The 23381-nt window shown below is 37.5% G+C and overlaps 2 protein-coding genes across 3 annotated transcripts; both read right to left on the bottom strand.

Moving 5' to 3' along the window:
• Positions 1 to 14260: 14260 nt before the first annotated feature.
• LOC145907998 (uncharacterized) lies at positions 14261 to 15577 on the bottom strand. Its single transcript, XM_082995169.1, has 3 exons — positions 15516 to 15577; positions 15256 to 15427; positions 14261 to 14980 (listed from the first exon to the last, which is right to left on the bottom strand). The coding sequence occupies exons 1-3, from the start codon at positions 15546 to 15548 to the stop codon at positions 14625 to 14627; spliced, it is 561 nt and encodes a 186-aa protein (XP_082851295.1). The 5' UTR covers positions 15549 to 15577; the 3' UTR covers positions 14261 to 14624.
• Positions 15578 to 16009: 432 nt separating this feature from the next.
• LOC145907992 (uncharacterized) lies at positions 16010 to 21520 on the bottom strand. 2 transcript variants are annotated; one of them, XM_082995157.1, is made up of 11 exons: positions 21394 to 21520; positions 21109 to 21149; positions 20916 to 20976; positions 20703 to 20795; positions 20562 to 20647; positions 20415 to 20502; positions 18289 to 18378; positions 18156 to 18232; positions 17541 to 17621; positions 17384 to 17479; positions 17178 to 17215 (listed from the first exon to the last, which is right to left on the bottom strand). In XM_082995157.1, exons 1-9 carry the CDS (start codon positions 21490 to 21492, stop codon positions 17558 to 17560), a joined length of 699 nt encoding a protein of 232 aa, XP_082851283.1. In that variant the 5' UTR covers positions 21493 to 21520; the 3' UTR covers positions 17178 to 17215; positions 17384 to 17479; positions 17541 to 17557. The 2 variants fall into 2 exon arrangements, with proteins under 2 accessions (XP_082851281.1, XP_082851283.1); XM_082995155.1 differs by lacking the exons at positions 18289 to 18378; positions 20415 to 20502; positions 20562 to 20647; ... (2 more) ...; positions 21109 to 21149; positions 21394 to 21520 and adding exons at positions 16010 to 16247; positions 16311 to 16397; positions 16459 to 16564; ... (1 more) ...; positions 16802 to 16891; positions 16958 to 17072 and having other exon boundaries at positions 17142 to 17215; positions 18156 to 18191.
• Positions 21521 to 23381: the final 1861 nt, after the last annotated feature.

Here is a 23381-nt window from a genome sequence, read left to right as displayed (position 1 = left end):
CAAAGCTACGTAAAATCGAGCAGAAGGAAAATCGCAAGATTAGAAACTTGGCCCGTAATATGTTCTTCTCCATAAAAACTAAATTCAACAAGATGGTAAGATGCCAAAACTCCTTTGCATATATACTTGTTTGTGGTGGATAAATCATATTTCAACAAAAATTTAAATGTATTATGTAGCTTGTTGGGAAATTAAAAACTCGTTTAGTGACTTTTTTGCATCTTAACTTCTTCTGACTTTAGTCTTTTAGTGTCCGTTGGCAACGAGGGCTTGCTGGCACCAAAACGCAGTCTTGTGAACTGGAACGCGAACTTAATTAAATTTTACTTCCTTGAACATATCACTCGCGAAATCTCGTGCAAATAGAGTTGCTTAACATTCAGTCTCTCACCAGAACAGTTCACCAGCAAGTACCATATATATATACAAATTTACCACAAGATCCAACTTCAAGTATTTCAACTTTATCACAAGTGACACTTAACGTTGAACGATATCCCCAATGCCTAAATTTGTTTTTGGTTTTAATGAACTGTGCTGTATCGGATTAAGAAAACTGGGGCACTTGTCCACAAACATGTGGTGTGACGAACTACAAAGTCAGGAACAGATCAGTGATGACTAATAACACGTGTGGAGGGGAGGATTGTCCTATCCTGCAGGAATACAGAGTTGTAAAGTGATTTGTTACAATGGAGCCACTGCGGCTGCTACAGGTTGTTTATGCCAACCAGGGTGGAGCGGTCTGTGTTGTGATCAAGGTACATATTTTCTGTAGCAAAATCGTATCTCCTTAGCCATTTCTTGGTGGTTATCAACAGTGAAATACAAAAACGTCACTGTTTGCTTTTCCAGACGTTGACGAGTGCACCCAACAAGGAAGTAGTTCATGCCCCTTGAATTCAGTCTGTTCCAACACACGTTATAGATGTGATTGCGATCCAGGCTTCAATAAAAACAGCAACATGGAATGAGGAAGTAGGTTTTTGGCTCGTGTTGCATTTCATTGTGAAAAACACCGAAACTTTTTGAAAAAACATGTTTACTTCCAAATTAGTTATTTAGTGTTTAAGCATTCACTATGTGGCTTGTTCATAGCGTCCATGCAATAAAACTTTAGTTTAACAAACACATTTGTCTCGAACAACCACAAATTCAAAAAAGTATGATACAGATGTAGATAAATGCACAAACCATATTTCAAATTGCCACCAAAACGGTCGATGTGTTGACACTGAAGGAGGTTTTCTTTGCTTATGCGAGCCTGTATTTTTAAAAATTGGAACAGTCTGCTCAGGTGTGCCACTGGTCCTTCCTTCAGTGAATACAAAACCCTTACAAAATGTTTACAGCAATTTTAAGTTAGACGACAAAAAAGAGCAAGAATTCATGATATAAGTTTCTTATTTTTAATTGTAGGTCACCACAGATAATGATACTAGTTCAAAATTATATATTTTATTCGTGCAGATATTAACGAGTGTGAAGTAAACACTGCTACCTGCCCAGACAACACCATATGTGTCAACACTAAAGGAAATTATTCATGTCCATGTCTAACTGGCTTCGTGTCTCAATTGGGGCTTTTTTCTCGTTCGTACTGACAAAATAGTGATCGTTCATGGTCGGTATGAAAAATACAGTTCAACTTTTTCAATGATGTAAATAATTTAACAATCTTGGACGCTGTTTTGACAGCCCCAAAGTAATAGCTAAAATCGCTAAGTTAAGCATTTGTAAAGAAATTGCATACATTATTTCAGAAATATTTGCTCGCTCCATTTTGTGGAACAGATGTTAACGAGTGCCAGCAAGAAAATGCCAGGTGCGCTGTCAACGCAACTTGCGAAAATAACGTAGGTTCGCAAAAATGCTTTTCGTCGTTTTGTCTATTTCGTCGTCGGAAAATGTAACCCAGAGAACTCCAGAAGAACCTCAGGCAAGCTCTGGAAATGTTTCTTTGGAAAAAGGGTGGCTCATCAATCACCCAGCTAGATCAAGTAGTGTTCCAAAAATATTTTGGCAAGTCGGAGCAGAAATATATGAACAGTAATGCTAAATTTCAAAGCAGTTTACGTTTACATTTGCTTTCCTTCCTTTATTCAAGGTTTTTCATGGTAAGTCTTCTATCGTTTGAAGTCGATGATTAAAAACTTACGTGGAAGTTTGACAAATTTTTCAATGATTATTTACACTTCAAACGTTAAAAATGGCAAAACATTTAGAACGCTATGCTATTACACGTTTAAACCTATCAACTAAAAATCGATACAATAAACCTAAGAAGGACTTGTTCCTTAATTTTGCCAGAATGTAGCCCTGTACTGAGCATTGTCTTTCCACCTGCAATACCAACCTACATCAGGATCATAAGTTAATAATCTAGAAAGGTTCTACTTTATACTATAAACGCAATATGAAGTGATGCTTACAGAAATTTACTAAAGCACCAAACCATGAGCATTTCATCAATTATTACAGGTGGCTTCAAACTTCTGGGATATGTGATACCTCATCATGTGAATGGAAATGGAAAGCTGCTCACGAACATGTAATGGAATCCAATATTCTGGTATGACAAGGAGGAGTGGAGAGTGGAGTTTGTAAATTGCAGGCCCCGAGCCACAATCATTGTTGCTGCACTATAAATTAAAGTCGTTGTCAACATGTTGGTGTCTAACAAGAAAGGCAAAACAAAACTTATTAACAGACAAAACAAGGGGATTTGATGAGTAGCAAACACTGTAGTCTAAGATGCAGCGATAGTTGTCAATACATAATGATTAATATTCTACACGTGGTGTGGACGTAATGACTATATAATGTTTCTGTTGCTGCCAGGCATATTGTAATTTAATATTCTGTTCTTCTAACACAATAAAAAACGTAACTTTATTCACCGATTAATTCACCATTTACCCTGAGGAAGCCTTGTTGGATAACAGGCGAAACGTCGGTGAATAAAGTTACGTTGTTTGTTGTGACAGAAAAACAGATTATTAAATTGCAATGACTATACTCAGCATTTGTTGAACTATTTTGTCAAGAAATGATAATCCTCTGTAGGTTTATCGTTGTCTAGAAATCTGTCATACATTTGTGTTCCAGTGCTTGGAGCTCTTGGAATAGTTGGGGACAATGCTCCAAGACTTGTGGATAGGAACACAGACATGAACCCGTATTAGATCCCGATCCTCTTCTTGCGGAGGCAGATATTTTTTGCGGAGATTCGTCGCAAAGCTGTAAAATGAGCTGCTGCCAGTCGTATGTGTGGCGTTCTTTGTTCAGCGTTGGAACATGCTCAACAAGATGCGGCGGAGAACAAACCTATGACATCGCATGAAATTGGCACAGGAATCCTGTAAGGGTTATTGTTTTAGCTTTCCATGTTCGTATTATTCGTGCAATACTCGTCCGTGTCCCATAGATTGTAGATTTGGTTTATGGGGTGAGATTGGTAGTAAACCTCAACAGTGCTGCCCAACCGTAAACGCACATAACCCTCATGACATTGGCCAAAAATTAACAAAGCAAAACGTAGTTCTTACATTGCCATCTAATAACACGGAAAATTCGTTCTAATGTGGTCACAGAAAGCACCTAAATTTGTGGAATCCAAGCGCTGGAGGTTGTTGGAGAAAACCTGTCAGACATATCATATTTTACGCTCTGTTGCAAAATTGCCGACATATTGTCAAAAATAAACCGATCGCATGATGGAGCTATAGCTCTATGGATATGTAAATGATCAACAATTGCAGACCATTAACATCGGGTTAGCGCCCGACCCATATACGCAGAAGGAAACCTGATCGGGATTCGGGGCCAGGATATCCTGTGTCCCTGTACGATGAGAAAAATATATATTATATCTGCTTTTTCATACACCACAAACTTTCCTAAACTGCGATGTCTCAAAAACCACTGCACACATGGACGTATGGTTTAGGGCATTTTTTTGAGAACTCGCATTAAACAGTTGTCATTGTTTTTCGGAAAAAAGTTCTTTTACAGCAGTGTAGCGTACTATGTTTCAACTTTTCGTGGGCAACCAACCTTTGAGTAGATAAAAACATTTTCCTTAAAATTGTTACATTTCCAGCATATTTATTATCGAGTTTAACTTCATCACAATGCATTAAGATTAAAACTGTTTCACGGCGATATATGAACTGTAAAATGAGAGAGCTGAAATTTCGTTACAATCAGTTGGATGCTCATAAAATATCCATTTTTTGAGAATTAGACCACATCCTGCGCAGAGTTCGAGTTTGTCAATTTACTTAATAGATTTTTATAAACTAAAATCGATGGACTGATAATGGCAAGCTTAATTAGATGATAAATCATATAAGATGCAATGATGAAAAAAAATGAGGGTCTTTCCAGGTTGTGATTTAAAGGTCAGACTTCACATCACTCTTTCTTTGTCTGTAGGTGGACTCTCCCACCTCCACCACCTCCACCACCTGCAAAGTCACCACAAAGTGAAATGGTCTGGCCAGTTTGCGACATGACTGTAGTCAGCCACCTGCTGCACTGATGTGAACTGATTTGTCGTGACAGTGCGTTCAACGGAATGCAGCTAATATCTGTATCGCTGTAACTTATTGGCGAAAATATCAACAAACCAACATGGTTCGGTAATCACATTGATCAGTTTCATCAATTCTACTCAACAACAAATAAGGAGAAATCGGTTCTTTATGTCATTACCTGAACAACCGTGGGTGTTACATGATCTCGGGCTCGGCAAGCTGCAGGAACCGCACCGTCCCTTTCTCCGAGTGATTGTTGGAGATTGCAATCCACCTCCACAAGGTCGTGAGCAGCTTGCCCACCTCCATTGACAAGGAGTGGTACTACATTCCCGTCTTCTTCGTCTATTCCAAAACAACCTGCAAATGAACATTTTGCTGAAGTTCGTATTTCTATTTGACGGCAGATTTACAGAAACATCATTAACCTCACTCCGCACAACTACAAAATCAGGTAATTAAGTTCGATGTATATGCCAGTAACAAGCAAACTTTCTTCATCCGGTTTATTTACGCTGATTGCAAGCGCCTTTAGGAGAGTACAACTTAGAATCCCTAATGTGGTTTTTATTTGCATCTATACATATTAAAACAATGTACAAATAAAATCAATACAATTTTGGATGTACTTACCATGACGATGTCCCGTGAATAATTACAAGCAAACACAGGCAAACGCAAAGAATTCTCAACATAACTTTTGCTGCTTGTAATTTGTGATAAGTCTTGCTCAAACACATGAACTAACCACCAACTTGCCCGCGTTAGTTTTTAAAAGAGTTTAAACAATGAGTCATAATTCCTTCGAATCTTCTTTGCCAAAGAAAAGACGGAATTTGAGTTATGAATTACAATTCAAATGAAGCCAAACCATATGACACACGTCTGGAAACAACGACGCCTTGAATTTGTCTGGCAACATGTCACGAACCAAGTCCTGCACAAGTCACGAGCCTAGTTCTACGCAAAATTCTGGATGTTATTAAATTGTATGCAACCACATTTTAGGGAATTTTACCGCTTTCGTTACATAATATCTTTAGGCGTTGTCGATATTTAATTTGGTTGGATTTGTGAAGGTAGGAAGTGGTTTGGATCCATTTGTTGATGCCATGACCCATTCTTAAAAATTTATTTGTGTGATCAAATGTTTCGTTTACTACTTAGAAACTTTACGAAAATAAAGTGTATGCGAAAAATAAAGTGTATATAGTTGTACAAGACACTCAGGAAGTCTCGCCGGATGGTGGACGAAACGTCGGTTACAATAGTAATAATAACGTTATTTTTGTTCACGTAAAGCGGCAAACCAAAGTCATCCATTAAAACACAAGAAATTTCTTTTTATAGGTTTTAGTCCCCACACTTGTCTGCACACTCGGATTAAAATTACTTGAGATATCATTGCTTTAACTGTTTGACCGGAGGCATTTGTCCACTAGTTTGAAACTTTTCCAACTTAAAAAGGCAGCAAAAAATATAGTTTGGTTTGCACAATAAGTTTGCAATTCGGTGTCGGCCTCAAGCATTTTCTACGCCACGGTAACGAAAGAAATCCAGCAGATTTTATTTAATAAGAAATCAAAGCTACGTAAAATCGAGCAGAATGATAATCGCAAGATTAGAAACTTGGCCCGTAATATGTTCTTCTCCATAAAAACTAAATTCAACAAGATGGTAAGATGTCAAAACTCCTTTGCATATATACTTGTTTGCGATGGATAAATCATATTTCGACAAAAATTTAAATGTATTATGTAGCTTGTTGGGAAATTAAAAACTCGTTTAGTGACTTTTTGGCATCTTCTTCTGACTGTAGTCTTTTAGTGTCCGTTCGCAACGAGGGCTTGCTGGCAACAAAACGCAGTCTTGTGAACTGGAACGCGAACTTAATTAAATTTTACTTCCTTGAACATATCACTCGCGAAATCTCGTGCAAATAGAGTTGCTTAACATTCAGTCTCTCACCAGAGCAGTTCATCAGTAAGTACTATTTTTATATACAAATTTACCACAAGATCCAACTTCAAGTATTTCAACTTTATCACAAGTCACACTTAACGTTGAACGATATCTCCAATGCCTAAATTTGTTTTTGGTTTTAGTGAACTGCACTGTATCGGATTGGGAAAACTGGAGCGTTTGTCCACAAACATGTGGTGTGACGAACAACAAAGTCAGGAACAGATCAGTGATCACTGATAACACGTGTGGAGGGAAGGAATGTCCGACTCTACAGGAAATTGAGAGTTGTGAAGTGGTTTGTTACAATGGCGCCACTGCGAATGCTACAGGTTGTTTAGGTCAACCAAGGTGGAGCGGTCTATGTTGTGATCAAGGTACATATTTTCTGTAGTAATATCGTATCTCCTTAGCCATTTCTTGGTGGTTATCAACAGTAAAATACAAAAAAGTCCCTGTTTGTTTTTCCAGACGTTGACGAGTGCATCAAACAAGGAAGTAGTTCATGCCCCTTGAATTCAGTCAAGCATTCATGATACAGATTCCTTGCTTTTAATTGTAGGAAACCATAGTTAATAAAAAAGTTTTTTTTTTGGGGGGGGTAGCTATAAACTTGCCCAGACAACACCATATGTGTCAACACTAAAGAAAATTATTCATGTACTTGTGTAACTGGCTTCGTGTCTCAATTGGGGATATGTTCTGTTTCGTAGTAACAAAATAGTGATCGTTATTTGTTAGTTAATGTTAGTTTTTAAAAAAAAAACAGTTTACAATTTTTCAATATGTAAAGCATTGAACAATTTTGGAGACTTTTGTCAGCACATGCAAAGTAATAGCTGTAATAGCCAAGTTAAGCGTTTGTAATGCGGGCGACTTTAGCATGGAAAAATTATGCATTATTTCAGAAATATTAGCTTGTTATATTTTGTTGAACAGATGTTAACGAGTGCCAGAAAGGAAATACCGGGTGCGCTGTCAACGCAACTTGCGAAAACATCGTCGGTTCGTACAAATGCTTCTGCAATGAAGGAATGGACGGGGATGGAAGGACTTGCGTTGGTAAGAATTAAACTTGCTTATGTTTGCTTGTTCGGCTACTGGTGATTTGAAACGAAATATTCAACTGAATATGTAAAGAATGATATCAAGAACCACCAATATCATATTTTTTGATAAAATATTTCAGGCCTCACCAACATGAAACAACAAAAAAAATTAAACATCTGATGGACAACACACGTTATCCTTAAGTTTAGTTCGCCTTTCATTCATCACAAATATCACGGAGTATTGGGGATTTCCGTAACCCTTTAATAGTAATGATGTAAATACAGTCCAGTATGTGCATGTCACACCTATACCACCATCCATTGTTTAAAGTGGTTTATCAGGGTTTTGCTGGTTGGCTTCAGTTAAGATTTATTCAAACGCTTTTGCCTTTCAGACATTGACGAATGTAGCGACCCACAGAAGAAACCTTGCACCGGTGATTACATGGAATGTCAAAACACAGTCGGTAGTTTTCAATGTACTTGTCCAGCATACATGGACCTGCAAGATGGAAACTGCGTTGGTAAAAACTACTTTGCAAATTTTTATTTTAGTGTAAAAAGCGTGGATTTAGCGTAGACATTTACAACCAAAGCTATCATAAACCTTTTGTGTAATAATGGATATTGATTTACAAATACAAATCATGCGACATTGTTGAATAATCTAATTATTTTTATCTAATAATCTAATCTAATTACCCCAACTGGCATGTGACAAACTTTCGGTTTAGAACTTCCGCCAAACTTTGTTTCGAGGATGAGGGAGAAAAAGAAAGAACCGTCAGCGTCTGGCAGAACCAGAATTGAAATGTTGTTGCTTTACGTGCTTTCAGGAATCGTGGTGGTCCTACTGCTCGTATTTGGGGCATTGCAGGTAAAGTAACAATTTAAGGGCATAAATAGTACATGAATTTGTATGGAGAATGATTGTATGGATTTCTTTAAGAGTCAATAGATTAACGCAAATGGAATATTGGGTAAATCACAAGGATTGAACGCCTTAATTGTATAGTTGCACATTTTATATTTTAACAAATTACGATTTCTATTTTATGAAATCTTACATATGTAACGGCTAATAAAGTCTCGCCGACTGTAACAGCTTGTAATTTTGTAGGCCATGTTATGTAGGGCGTTTGACCAATATATTGTATAAGGTGTACAAACGATTGGCAAATTCAGAGACTGAATTGTTGATAAATCCGACTCACGATGAAGACAACCCGATAAAACTGGAACTCGAAAACGCCGGTTTCGTTGGTGACGAAATTATTGACCAAGATCTTTAACTGACAGTGACACTGTAGACATTGAAATATTGCTTTACATGTGTTGTTTACAAATAAAGCTTGGGAATATTTTTCGCCCATTTTGTTATTTTTTGTCCCCATACTTTTCAAATCAACCAGTTTCTTATCGACCTATAGTGTGGGAAAACAAGGCGTTCATTACAGAGCAGTATTCACCCTCCTTCAAATCAGAGAGTTTTCTGATGTTTCGCAACATGTTTAATATACACAATTACAAATAACTTTAACACGACAATAATCGTATGATTTCCATGAAAGTTTATTTTATTAGCGCAATTCCCGACATCGTCTCTAAAATTTTCAACACATCGACAATGCTTATTAAGTGACTCTGGGAATCATTCTGTTGCAATTTGCCTTGACGATACATAAGGCGTCAAAAATCGACCATTATAAATAAAATAACTTTCAAAGAAATCTAAGCCGTGATTTTGCGCCTTTTTATAGTTTGCATAAAACCTGTTGTTGTTGAATTCTTTTTAATCAATTGACAGCTAAACCATTAGGAAACATTCACTGAACGAACACTCTTTATCTTTTTTGTACAATTTTACAAAAGGAATTCCCCTGAGTTCGCTAACTATAGTTTTATTGCCTTATGTGATGTGCAAACAGACGGCTACTGTTTCGACCTGAGTCACACTAAGCTTCACTGATTAGACCAACTATGCAAAAACATTGACCATCTGTCAGCAGCTCACATAATTCATGTTATTGTCTCCATCTTGCTTAGTTTGATGGCGTACCAAGCGTGGAATTGTGGTTATTTTAGACCTATATATTCTGTTAGTGAGGAGTTGACCACAACAAATTACCAAGCCGAAAGCACGTTGGTGTCCTGATTAGAACGGTTTATCCAAACATATTTAGAGCCACGACAAGTACGAGTGTTCTTTACTTTTCGTTTTGCCAACCTACGTAGTGAACAGTGTTAAAGAAATTATGAAATATAACCTACAGAATCCTAGAAGAATGCCATAGAAATTTATTTTTGTGAACAAGATATGCATCGTGACCAAAAACTCGCAACGTAATATAAAAATGAATAAATCGCCCACATGGCGGTACGTCATTTCAGATACTTCCTTGAAGGTCGTACGGTTTTCACTAATCACAAACGGCTCACATTTGCTTTCACAAAATGTTCCAATCCTTGGTCGAGTCGTCAACAACGACATCTTTCTTACATATCGTAATTTAGCACAGATCTGCGGGATGTCGCTTTTCCGATCTTAAGTAGCGGAGATCCAACCTTCTGCAATACACTTTGATCCCAAATCTCTTTCTGCAGCACAACGAGCAAATGAACAAGAAATGGCAGATTATCGGCCGTCGATAACCGCGACCTGTAGTGCCGACAGCATGGCGCAACCACGTCTTTCACACACTGCATGACATTTCTCATCCATCGGTGAGGAGGTCTAAAAAGCTCATTACACAACGCTACGTGTGGCATGGAATGCAGAATGATGTAGGAAATTGGGCGCGGCAGTGTCTTTCTTGCCAACGCTCCAAAGTACAACGCCATGTACGAGCTCCGATTAAAGACTACCCTTTTGTTTATGTACGATTCGCTTATTTGAACGTTAAGATAGTGGGCCCCTTGTCACAGTACCAAGGTTTCACATACCTTTTTACTGTCGTGGACCGTGTCACCCGGTGGCCAGAAGCCATACCCATGCCGTATGCAACAGCTTTGACCTGCGCCAAAGTTTTCAACAGCGCTTGGATTGTCGGTTTGACATACCTTCCGATTCAACGTCGGATCGAGGACCTCAGTTTACCTCCGAACTCTGGTCAGCTGTTAACAAGCTCCTCGGTATTAAACTGCACCTAACAAAGTCTTTTCATCCCCAGGCCAATGGCCTTGTGGAGCGATTCCACGGGCATTTAAAAAGCGCTCTTGTGGCGCGCGCAACGTCAACGGCTAACTGGGTTGACAATTTACCGTGGGTGCTTTTGGGCATTAGAACAACTCCCGAAGAAGATTGACAAACTTCGTTGGCCGAACTGGTTGATGGTGCACCGCTTGCAGTGCCGAGAGACATCACACCCAACATTGCTACAACACAAAATGTTACAAATTTGCTTTCACAACTCCGACAGTCAGTGAGAAGCCAGATTCCGATATTAATGTCTCGCCACGGTGCTAAAAGAAGAGCACTTCCGAGGAAGCTGTTAACTGCAAAGTACGTATTCGTACGGAAGGATACTTATCGACCACCATTAACAGCACCTTACGAGGGTCCCTACAAAATTGTTAACACCTTTAAAAAAAACGTTTTTTTTGGATTTTGGCGGCCGAAATGCAACAAATTCTGTTGATCGGCTTAAACCCACAGAAGAAGAAACAACGACTTGAAGAAACATCTGTACATATTTCGGTAAAAGGTTTTAAAATCCTTATGTTTTATGTCGCAACTAAAACGTCTTTGAATTATCGGTTGAACCGATTGGAAGCAATGTTTACCGTCCCTGTGAAAAACATAGCAGACTTTTGCCGAAGAGTTATAAGGATCTTTTCACCCGCATACTCCAAACAATTGAACGCTGGATCCCAATATAAGAAAATTATGAAACAACACAAAAAGTATGGATTTAGTTGATTTATTATTTTAAATTCCAAAATTTGCATTTATGCGACAGAAATTCGTCAAAGATAGGGCATCACACCAAAGGAAACTTATTGTGAAAAAGTATCATGATGACATGCGTTGGGTAACTAAAACCAGTATCTTTGCACATCATAGCACGCATTTGGAGAAGAGTAACTTTTGTGTCAGATGCTAACTGGAAAGAAAGTTTCAAAGATTGCGAGAACAGGATTCAGGCATTCACAATGGACTTGCCTCCAGAAATTGCTAAGGAGGAAAGCAATTCGCTTGAAAGGGAATTGGAAGCTGCTGCAGCTTTGTGGAGAGTCATCAACAATTTTCACAAATCTATTTATGTTCGTAGGCTTTTGGAATATCGAGGTTTTTTTTTCAGGGTATTGGTTCTTGGCTAAAATCTAAGTTTGTTGAAGCGAATGTACAAAAAATTGCGCCTCGCCACAAAACCGAAGGATTGGTCTCTTGATGTAATGATGGGTGATTACAAACCCAAATACACCAATTTAAAAAGTGTAGCATAACATTCTTCTAACTTGTCTATAATTCAATGCAAAATAGGGTTGTAAAATAAGCAATTATATTCCTTGCTAGTACATTTATTGATTTGTAAATATCTGCTGAATATCGTATCTCCCCGTGGCTATCGCAATTTGATTTTGTGAGAATGTGTGAAAACTCGAATTTATATAAACTATGTAACTATATTGTCATTTTGTGCAGTTTTAAACGTAGAGAATTTCACACGATTTTGTTGACGGTGCGTGAAACGTTCTTATAATTACCAAGCTTAAATATTCAACGTTATCACCATATACGTAACCACTGCGTTGCGCAATATGTTCCATCATGTATGTGTAAGCTAATCCTGTTTCCTATGTGAACTATTAAGTGCTGGTTCATGCGATAGCGTAAATGATTTCCTCTGCTTGGGACTGCCTGCGTTGCAGTCTTGCGTTTGTTAATTATTATTCTGATTCTAGTTCTATCGGTTGCCACGTAAACTGCTTACGTAAAAGGATTGAAGTTAACATTACCTGCTTTGTGTCTTCATATTGGCAAGAATAAAATTGTAAATAGTTTCGTTGTATTATTTTAATTGTTATCACATTAATTAAACATGCGTGCGACGCACGGTTTTTTGTTCGCTTTTGATTACGAATATCGGTGTTGGAGGAAGCATTAAGCGAAAAATAACGCTGACGATTGTTTTTTATTTGCAAACCGTGCGCTCTTATAGAATACAGCGCAGTGTAGCCCGCATTTGTCATGATAAAGTGTTTTTGATTAAACAAAGCCTTTTGACTGGCAACATTGACAGACTCAGCCATGCGGGAAACAATTCGAAGATGTTCCTTGAAACTCGTGAGACTCGCGCTAAATTTGCTGAATTCTGCTGTGGATTTCTGTGAGAATGGAAAATTTCCATACGCGTTTCGGCAAGTCAGTTTTATGGGGTTAATTAAAGTTTATTTTTACCGAAACATGCATCGTAGCGCTCGTTCTGTACAAATGCAAAATGTCTCATAACTTAACGATTGCTCAGGGTCATGCGGGAGGCAATTGCCAAATTTCTTTGAAACGATACAGAAAATTGTCTTGTAATTGCTTGCGTTCTATTAAATCACTGGAGGTCATCATTGAAACCAGTTAGTTCAATCAGATGTATTTCGTACGGGCCATCAAACCCGATAAATCATAGTATCATGGTAGAGGCCAAGAACGCAAAGTAAACGAAGCTAAACAACTTGCAAAGTGATCGATTCTCAGCTTGATACAACCAATGGCGACTCAGAGATACCACAGTGTGGAAGTCTTTTCTCATGACTATTTTCATGACAAGACAGCTACCAGTCGGTAAACGTACTTATTCTTTATTAACATGACCTTCGCGCTCCCCTGTGTATTTAATTTTTTTTTTTTTTTTTTTTTTGACCGCACCGGGATTTGAACTCAGGATATCCTGGGCACGAATCCCGATCAGGTTTTTTTCTTGGTATATGGGTCGGGCGCTTGACCAATGCTGCCAATCACCCGCCCCCTGTGTATTTAATTGGAGAAGGTATAAACTTAAGACAGCTTAACAGCGCCCACGTCCGGTAAATATACTTCGAATTTATATCTGCTAAACTCATATGGCGCATCTAATCAAGTTAAACGTGCATGGAAATTTTAGTAAATTTGTACGAGAAACAAACATACAAGTTTCGCGGGTCGTTTTTCCTCATGTACCTATTCGCTGTTAATTACGTAGTATGAATGCTTCGTATGAAATGCCGTAATAACATTTAAAACTTATGTTGTATTTGTAAAAGATCAAAATAACGACTTCAAGCTAGCCGATAACTAAACCGTGACTACCTGTTGCCTGAACAATTATAACAGAAAACAAACAAGTAACGTACTAAGACAGGCTTAAAGTCACTTAGTGACTTTGAATCATTCACCAAATTGAATTACGTTGAACTCAACGCCCTTGCGGTCCATATAAATACTTTAGTTTCAGTTACGTGTTAAGTTTCAGATTTTCAAAGTAGCCATTGAAGGAGTTATATGTACCTGCATCTATGGTGGTAAAACATTTGCTTGTATTTATATATAAGCTTGATAAAAACCAAAATTTCGCAATTCAGCAGAACTTAATACAACAAAGTGCAGCAGGAGCTTCCGTATGCTTAATTTTCCACAACGCAAGGATTTGCTGTCACGCATTATTTGCCATTGCTGTAAATGTATGCATAGGTATTGCAACAGATCGGCAAGTAGGCACAAATTACAAAGGAAGCGAAAAATTTCACTGTAGCAAACAATGGACGACTGACGTAACGTTATTGCCCGAGAAACTTCTTGTACCGAAATCCAGGTATTGTCGTATGCAGTAACTTGATTTGTGAAATCACGTGCCGGAGGCGCAGCAGTTATAATAAGTTGTTGTATACTGTCAGAAAATGTACACATTAGCACATATTAATGTTTGTGTTTTGGTGGTCAGTAAAGTTGTTGTCCTATTTGCATTTAAAACAATTTTCAGTAATAAGCGTAGAAGCTGGTACGACATCAAAAGAGTACAGTGAAAATATAGACAAACTGCTGAAGACATACATACTTTTATGTACAGCATACTACCAATAAATTTGCGAGGAATTGCATTCAAGAAAATTCACCAAAGTTGCATTGTGATGGATTAAATATGTTGTATGTATTTCTCGAATAGTTTCCTTGCATCTCGCTGTTTTGCCGATTAAATGTTGAAAAAGCTGTTTGTACAACCTCAGAGTCAGGTGGTTCCTCTGGTGTTCTTTGGTCTAACTGACATTGGATAATTATTTCTTTAGTAGATCTATCAAAAGACACATTTTGATGAATTGTGCCATTATTGGATGTTGCCGTATGATTTTGGGTTGCATTTGAGTAATTGGTCTCGAAAGGAACAGTTTCATCTTCACTGGCAATTAAATCACCAGTTGGTGGCCCAGCATCTTTCTCAATCGCTTCCTGAGAAACATCTGTGAAAACGGGGTTACTGGCAACCTATGGGGTGTGTGAGATGTTTAGTCGTTTCGAACATCCAAAAATATGTAAGTTATTGGTAATAATCACACTACTTCTTAAAATTGAAACCCAGACCTTTATATCGAAGCAATGTTAGACATCCACGTCATTTATTTCATATATTTACTTATTTGTCTGACATCAAACCCTTACATACGACAAATAATACTGTTCTTATTGAAAATGTATGCCATCAAATCACACAGTTTGGTGTTTTTTTTTAACTTACTGTCATTGGTTTGCGACGCAGACCCTGCAGTTTCTACTGACGAAGATGTACAAGGTTGATTTTCGATGTTGTCTGACGACAAATTTTCGGTTTGTTCCAAATGTTTATCAGCTTCTATTTTTCTCAGGCTTGGATCGTCTTCATCTCCTACTTCAGTCAATTTCATTTGTACCTATTTTTATAATTTACCGGGAAAACAAGCAATTTTATAATACTCTTTGGGTCTATGAAAAATTCCCATATTTGGAACAAACATTGACCTCAACTAGTTCGGAAACAGTTGTGAGAACCATCAGTGTTGTTTGTTTTTTTGACACTTCACAAGTCAATTCGTTCTTCAATTGCGCTGTAAAATATCGTCACGAATATATTTCACAATGAAATGAGAACAAACACATTTTCCACATAGGTTTAGAAAAATAAACAGTGGACCCTTTATGTATACTTTAGCCTGAAATCCTTGTTAGTGCTAAATTTTAATAAACACAAGAAAAAATATCAGAATCAACTAGCCTTCGAGTTCCGAAACAACTGAACTGTTTGAAGTAACTTGAAGAGAAAAACATGCAATTGACCTTCCAGAAATGGCAAGAATATGCGTTTTTTCAAAGCAAACTAAATATATATAATATTATTGTATTAAGTTCGTTTAAATCATGAAACAACAGCAGAATCAGTTTCAAAGCCTACTTTTTAGACGGTTTAATATTTCTTGTACTTTGTGCACCACCTCTACACATTCACTAATGTCGTTTACTACCATCTTTTTAATAGCTTCATGAAAGTGTGCAACAACTGGATTTGCTGCAAAAGAAGACTAAACGGCCTTTGAATTGATTCGTTCATTGATGCTTTTAGTAGCATACCTCGTGCGAATCATCACATGCGATCACATATCGTGATTCAACGGTGTAGAACTTTTCTTTCAATTGAAGTACGGCTAAATCCTTGTCGTCATCAAATGCCACCAGTTTAAAACGGGACGCAATGATCTAAAATAAAACAGGGAAATATTTTGAGAAATCTGGAGTCTGGGCACTAAAACTATGATTTACATGTTTCGACACAGGTATACTTCTTCCGTGAAGCATATACCACATCACCACATTTGGCTCTACATGCAACATCACCTCATCTCCCACCTACGACAAATCAAAAATATGCAAACACGTGCAGTAATATACATGTTGTACAAAGCTTTACTTTCAAAGCGTCTTGCTTTTTATTTTCCGAATCGAATTGCTTGCGTGATGCGGATGTTTCCGGTATATTTTTCATTGGCATCAGGTCGAACGGACTTACCTGAATTCTGAGTATTTGCACAGTGTACTGAAATAGTTTGCAAGCATATTGGAAGACATATTAATTATTAAACTCACTTCTCTCCGTTTAATGATATTATCGCTTCGGTTTGGGAAACATAGCCTAAGAAAATACCCACTCCTCGACAAACCTAAAAGTGTTTAAATAAGTTTACTGGCATCAGTAGCGATTGGATTAGCATTTGAAAAAAGTTATAAAACAACAAAATACAAAACCATTATACATCAGCAAAATTCTGTGGAATTCTTAAACCGTCCAAATAGGTAGCAAATGAAGGTTTATAGGCAAATCCTAATAAAACCAAGTCATCAACCTGATAATGACAAATTTCCAGTTTAGTGTGTTCGTAGTTTCGTTATTTTAATACAACATAACTCACTGCATATGGGAACATTTCGTTGATATAGGGAGCATTGTAACTTTCCTTTTTTTCTTTTCGATCCTTTTTGTCTTTTTTGTCTCGTTTTTCCAACATTGTGTGGGGCAAAATATACCTGAAATAAAAGCTTAGGTAACAGCGCAAAAACGAAAAGAAGAAAAAAGCATTTAGATTGCTTAATTACGTTTTGTTCTTTATGTTAACTCCGATCTCACCATTTACTCCATGATACGTCACTTTACCTTTTGCACCCAATATCTGAAACACAGGTAAAAATAACTCCTGTAAATAATAAAAATAAAAAATAAAGTCGCTGGTTTGAAAATTTTTGTTACTAAGTCTTTGTTGGCCAAAAAGGATAACAGTAGATTCCAAGAATACAAACATTCTTCCAAAATATTCTTCTCAAAAAAACATCCATTTTACCCGCGTCAGTGAATATTTCCACGAGGGATTTCTAACTTGTTGCATAAGGTCGCTGGTGATGGTCACGTCACTGTACACTGGGAACGTTTTTTGAAACTAAATTATTACTGAAAGTTACTTTTTGTACAAAACTAAGCACCATGTTGCAAGTACAAACCGCGTTTGGGATGATTTTTAGTTTGGGCTCCATTTCCTTTTTTTGTTTGTAGCCCTTAGCAGCATGGGGTTAATGAGAAAGCTGAAAGACGACACCGCAACACACAAAATTGCTATTACATAAGACTGCATAAGGGTATAATTCAGGACAAAATATTGCTAAACATGTTTAAACACTTAGTTTCTAAAGTGTTTATTGGAAACCAACGTTTCGTCTGCCATCCGGCGTGACTTCTTCAGGGTTATGTCAACAGTGAAGCATCACGCACATAAAACACTGAAAACGCAGGTAAAACGCAAGAAAAACACAAGGAAAAAGGAATAGATAACACTGGCACCGCTTGCATCGTCACGTGAACCAGTGTTATCTATTGCCAGTGTTATCTATTCCTTTTTCCTTGTGTTTTTCTTGCGTTTTTCCTGCGTTTTTAGTGTTTTATGTGCGTGATGCTTCACTGTTGACATAACCCTGAAGAAGTCTCGCCGGATGGCAGACGAAACGTTGGTTTCCAATTAACACTTTAGAAACTAAGTGTCAGAAGAGCAATTCCGATTAATTAGTATGCCTGGCAACAAACATAGCAGTATATATTTAAACACATCTCGCTTTTATTACCTCCATTTGTCTCCTACGCTCACATAAGCGTAACCACTAACATCAAATGAAATAACTTTTCCCAAAAATTCTTGAAACTGAAAATAACTTAATCTCAGCATTCTGTACATAAAGATGACAGACAATTACTTACAGCTACTATTTGTTGCCATTGACATATTTGAGGATTTTGCAGATTCTGTACAATTTCTGGTTCAAATGCCATGCTAACATGGTCCCCTACCTGCAATAATAATAAATGCTATACGTGGCTTAAATAAAAATAATGCAGTATGTGTTTTGCACTTAAACGGTGTCGGGTACTGATATTTGCAAAATATTCCAACAGACTAGTTGGCAAAAAATTTATGTTCTTACCTTTACAACAAGTACGTGGAAAAAACGGGCTTCTCTAAAACACGCAATCTACGCAATCTACGCAATCTACGCAATCTACACAATCTACGCAATCTATACGTTTGCCGTTTGCTTGCCTGAATTATATCTTTTCATAGACCCATTGGAAGTAAACTAAATATCTATAAACCGTGGATCTAGCGCCATCATTCGACCAACACACGCAATCTATGTTACTCAGAAACAACGCAATCTGTTCGAAAATGGCGGGGGCATTAATTCAATTCAAATGAGCTGTGGCATCGTATTAAGAGGATGGTGAAGATTAAACTGATACACGGCCACGCCAAGCTCTTCAATTGTTTTTTTGATAAATTGTGCTATTATGTGGAAGTGCCTTAAACAAACTATCATCATTGTTACGTATTTTTACGTTACATAGCAACGATTGCATTCATGGAAATATGAACTGTATGGTCACATAACAGCCAGTTTCTTCATCAACGTCCGGAATCTCTTTCCATGGGTTTTTTGTGTTTAGGCATTCCATAGGTAGCGTCTTGTCCAGCATCTCATTTCAAAATGTATAGCAACGGTTGCTTTCTCACGTGATTTGATGATTTCATTGGCCAGCTTAAATGTGTCGCCTTAGAGAAGTCCTTCATTGTTTTGTGTGAGAGTGCGTCTTTTGTTAACTGTTCGCTGACCGTTAGTCCTTGGATCGCCCTTCTTTTAATGCGACACTTTGTTTGCTTTGTTTCCCTCCGGTTTAAATAATGAAACTTTTCGTGTGCGTTCAGCTGAGGCGGAGCGGGGCAGCGCAGCTGTACTGTGCTCTCCTCAGTTCGTAAATTCACTTAGTTTGGCGTTGGTATAATTGCGTATGTTAATCTCATATCCAAAATTGTTCGTGGTAAATAAATATTGGTGTAGTGTTTGCATCGAGAGTTAATTAAGTCAGGTTAGGAAAACACAACAGTTAGAACTCACGTGCGATCTAATGTCAAATGCGCTAATCAAATAGGATTTCCATCCATCATAAATAATATTGTTAAGAACTTTTCGAGACTCATATTTGACATAATAGGTCGCAACAATCTTATAAACGTTTGAAAATTGATTTTAGGCACAGAAGGGTACGTCTATATATCCAAACTCTGACAAGCAATGTGCCAAGTGGTCATAAAGACTAAACACAAAATAAAAGTTTCATACGATGCAACACCTCATTTGAATTGAATTAATGCCCCCGCCATTTTCGAACAGATTGCGTTGGTTCTGAGCAACGTACATTGCGTGTGTTGGCCGAAAGATGGCGCTAGATCCATGGTTTATAGATATTTAGTTTACTTCCTATGGGCCTATGAAAAAATATAGTTCAGGTAAAAAGTCAGTATGGGCATAGATTGCGTACATTGTTCAGATTGCGTAGTTTACCTAGTTTGCTTAGATTGCGTAGATTGCGTGTTTTAGAGAAGCCCGGAAAAAACAGACAATTAGACCACACGTAAATTATGTTTTTGGTATTTTACGATGGATTGTCATCTCAAATATCGTTTATCGCTCAATCGTGCTACTTGCTCAACTACTAACGATTTTGTCTGTGGTACATTTAGCACTTTGAAAATCAGTTGCCAATTTCACGAAATGCAAGTTATATACATGGATATAAACATGGACCATTTGTGAATTAGATTACGTCATTTCGGAAATTGTTTTAAAACCTCCCCGCCAGTAGTTTGCTTACCGAAATATCAGAGAATTAAATATACCTCATGCGTTCAGCTAAATGAGGACATGTTTACCACAAAATGACTTTATGGCCGATAAAATCATATTTTCGTTGTATTGATGGCAAGACAAAGCCAAGAAGACAAATGAAACCTCGTTATCCAAAGTGCCATAAAGTAAAAGACAAACAACCTTTAAGCCACTGCAAGAGTACTTATTTGAGCCATCGGAATCACTTTCATCTGATACATTGCACAATACTTCTGGGTTCAAGACCCACCTACAATAAAGTAAACTTTTATGGTTTTCGGTATTTTTTTTTCACGTGCAATAACTTACCTTCTCCCCTGAGAGGGAAAGTATACAATTGGTTCCAAGGCACCGTCGTGTAAAAATCTGGTAATTGTTCCCAATTCTCCTATGTCCTATGATTGAGTACGACAATATTTACATTACATTTAAGTAAGACTGTTTACTAACTCTGGCAAGCAATTCATCCCACGGAAGTTCACTTTGTTCTTGTTTCTGTTTAAGTTGTTTTTTCTTCAGTTTTATTACCACACGGTCACCAAGCTGCAATGTATATGATTATTCAATGAAAGGATGAAGCTTATTTATCCAAAACTTTATTCTCATGTGAACGAATATGTTCTAATTTAAGTTCGTGCTTAAAAGTTCCATAGAATGCTCCACCTTAAGGCTTCCCTTGAAAGATTTTTGTGTTTTCCAATATTCTTCGTTGTCTTTAAGTGATCTATAGAAAAAGAGGTTTGGTCATTAGATAACATTACAGCTAACTATGCGTTGTTTAAAACGCCAAGGATGAATTTATTCTCATTACAACTGTATGCAGTGATTGTAACTGCTTCCAAGTTTTCGCACCAACCTGATTTCCTTTTCATCAATTTCTCGAATGCTTTCTGATATCTATAAAATGAAAAAAAAATAACATAGTTGAAATAAGCCTGCTAAATTTAATAAGTTGGCAGTAAATACATAAATCTTAACTGAACCAGCCTTCTGGCATAAAAGTTTTGTAGATTTTAAAAGTTTTGTAGATTTTCTTCTTCTATCCGACGAGAACAGTAGCACAATACATAAATTTTTGGCAAATTTTTTGCAAAGTATAACTTTAAAAACATGTATGAAGCAAATTACATTCTGGTTTTACCTCAATTACTCTTGCTTTGCATTTTAGGAATATCGCCTGAATTACGGACTCGTTTGATAGTTGTGCAGGTGGCACATTAGAAAATGTAACAGATACCATTGCTTATAGACTATGTATAATATATAGCCTACATAAGAAAATTAGAAAAACATAATCGTTTTATATTAATAAACTTATTATATGCGCAAAAGAGCCATAACAATTACTGTGCCTGCTAGTCTATCAGCTAGCCCTGTGCCACAGTCACCAACTGCACTGATGAGATCTTACAGGTCGAAGCAGTGCGTAAACCCTGTCTGCTGCTCTCATAATAATCTTAGACTTTCAAAGTGCAGAAAGAGCAAAGCTGCGTGGCATGAAGGCGTAGTATAGCACATCATATACCCGACACTTTTGTTTGTCCCAGGCAAAAAGGGCACGATATAAGGCCTTGACATTATTTGCAAAAAGCTAGGAAACGGTTTGCTCAACAAATGCTGCGATAACTTAATGCATTCCCTTGCATCCCTTAGCAGTTTTACAACTGAAGGCTGTTTGTACTGAAATATACATAAAAATGTTCATACTCCACACAGCTACTTTCGGTCCAATGCTTTCACTGCTGGCAACCATTGCGTGCTACTGATGTAGAAACTGAAGTTTTTATTAACGCTGTGTAAACAAGGCTACGTGTGGAAATATGAATAAGCCCGTTTACATGAACAATGGAAGTGAATTCGAATTCTCTTCACTCAATCGCTCCTTCCATTTTTTGCGAAAGAGGAGCGACGGAGCACTTAATTGCTCTCGCTCTTGGAGAAATCCAATCCACTTGGAGAACAGAAGAATGCTGGTTTTAGGTGCGCGTTTTTTTTAGTTTGTCACATTGCAATAGATAAATGATATACATTAAACGATAACTGCTTAACAGGTTTTAAAGTTGTTTTAGATGTAGACCATCCACACTGCATGCAATGTAATGGATTCCAGCACACTTAATCTTTTTAGTTTATTTCTTGTTTTTTTTCTCCGATTCCATCGCAAACGGTGTTCAGTTCAAGAGAATCTCGGTTATTTTTATATTTTTGTTTATTTTACCACGTTTTTTAGTCAATAAAAACGACCAAACCTCACATGTGAACACAGGCGATTTATGGATTAGAACGAGATGTTTTAATTCGTCTCATTTCCGGCTAACCCGATTTCTTCTGATAATATAGAACCAAACTGAACACGCAATAGACTGATTGGGTGAATTGAACTCAGACTGAACTGGTTTGAATATGTAAATGCACTCAAATGGAAAACACGTGATGTAGCTAAAACAACACAATTGGCGGTGCATGTCTTTTCCACTGCACTATAAATTTCCATGTCTCGATGTTTGTCCATGTTCGCCATGTGACCAAACATGGAAGTGGCGCAAATGACGCAGGCCGAATACTTGGCCAAAAACTACTACAACTTTATCTGCAACGCACTGTAAAAAGTAGCAAATCGACATCCGACAACAAACATAACAAATTTGCAGTACATTTCGCAACCCTTCAGATAAGTACTGAAATACCGGAATGAAAAACAAGTTGGTATTTCTAATTCTGTCCATACACGTACTTCCTTTTAGTGCAAACCAGTCCTGTCGAAATTAATGGTGCGCTTGACTGCATGGAAACTGATCAGGCCACATTCAAGACCAACGTCCAAACGTCTTGTTTCCCTATGTCATGTGACCATCGCGCCACCGATTGGAAAGCATTTAACAATACGCAATATAGCCAGTACTGTTTTTATACCGAGTTGCAGACTGTTTCGACGTAACAAGTCTTATCACTGCAAGCAAGGCATTTACTTTGCAGTGACTATGCAGTCGCCATCAAAAATTGGGTACAAAATTAAGTGCAATCCGCAGAAAACAAACCAGGATGGAAATACTAAAAAAAACTTGTACAGGCAACAGGGGTCTAAAATAATTAAAAGAAATTTCAAGCACATCTTGTCTTTTAGTGTTT

This window comes from Ascidia mentula, chromosome 7 (genome assembly GCF_947561715.1).
Source record: "Ascidia mentula chromosome 7, kaAscMent1.1, whole genome shotgun sequence".
Lineage (NCBI taxonomy): Eukaryota > Metazoa > Chordata > Ascidiacea > Phlebobranchia > Ascidiidae > Ascidia > Ascidia mentula.
This window is presented reverse-complemented; position numbering and strand designations above follow the sequence as displayed.

Excerpts from the sequence above, each read along its gene's own strand:
- LOC145907998 (XM_082995169.1), bottom strand. The coding sequence starts at position 15,548 with ATGGTTCTCACAACTGTTTCCGAACTAGTTGAG. Across the intron at positions 15,428-15,515 it reads CTGTTTCCGAACTAGTTGAG|GTACAAATGAAATTGACTGA; the intron begins GTCAATGTTTGT and ends TTATAAAAATAG. Across the intron at positions 14,981-15,255 it reads TGCGTCGCAAACCAATGACA|ATGTTTCTCAGGAAGCGATT; the intron begins GTAAGTTAAAAA and ends CCGTTTTCACAG.
- LOC145907992 (XM_082995155.1), bottom strand. The coding sequence starts at position 17,573 with ATGGAGCCCAAACTAAAAATCATCCCAAACGCG. Across the intron at positions 17,073-17,141 it reads GTTAACATAAAGAACAAAAC|GTATATTTTGCCCCACACAA; the intron begins GTAATTAAGCAA and ends CTTTTATTTCAG. Across the intron at positions 16,709-16,801 it reads TTCCACAGAATTTTGCTGAT|GTTTGTCGAGGAGTGGGTAT; the intron begins GTATAATGGTTT and ends AAACACTTTTAG.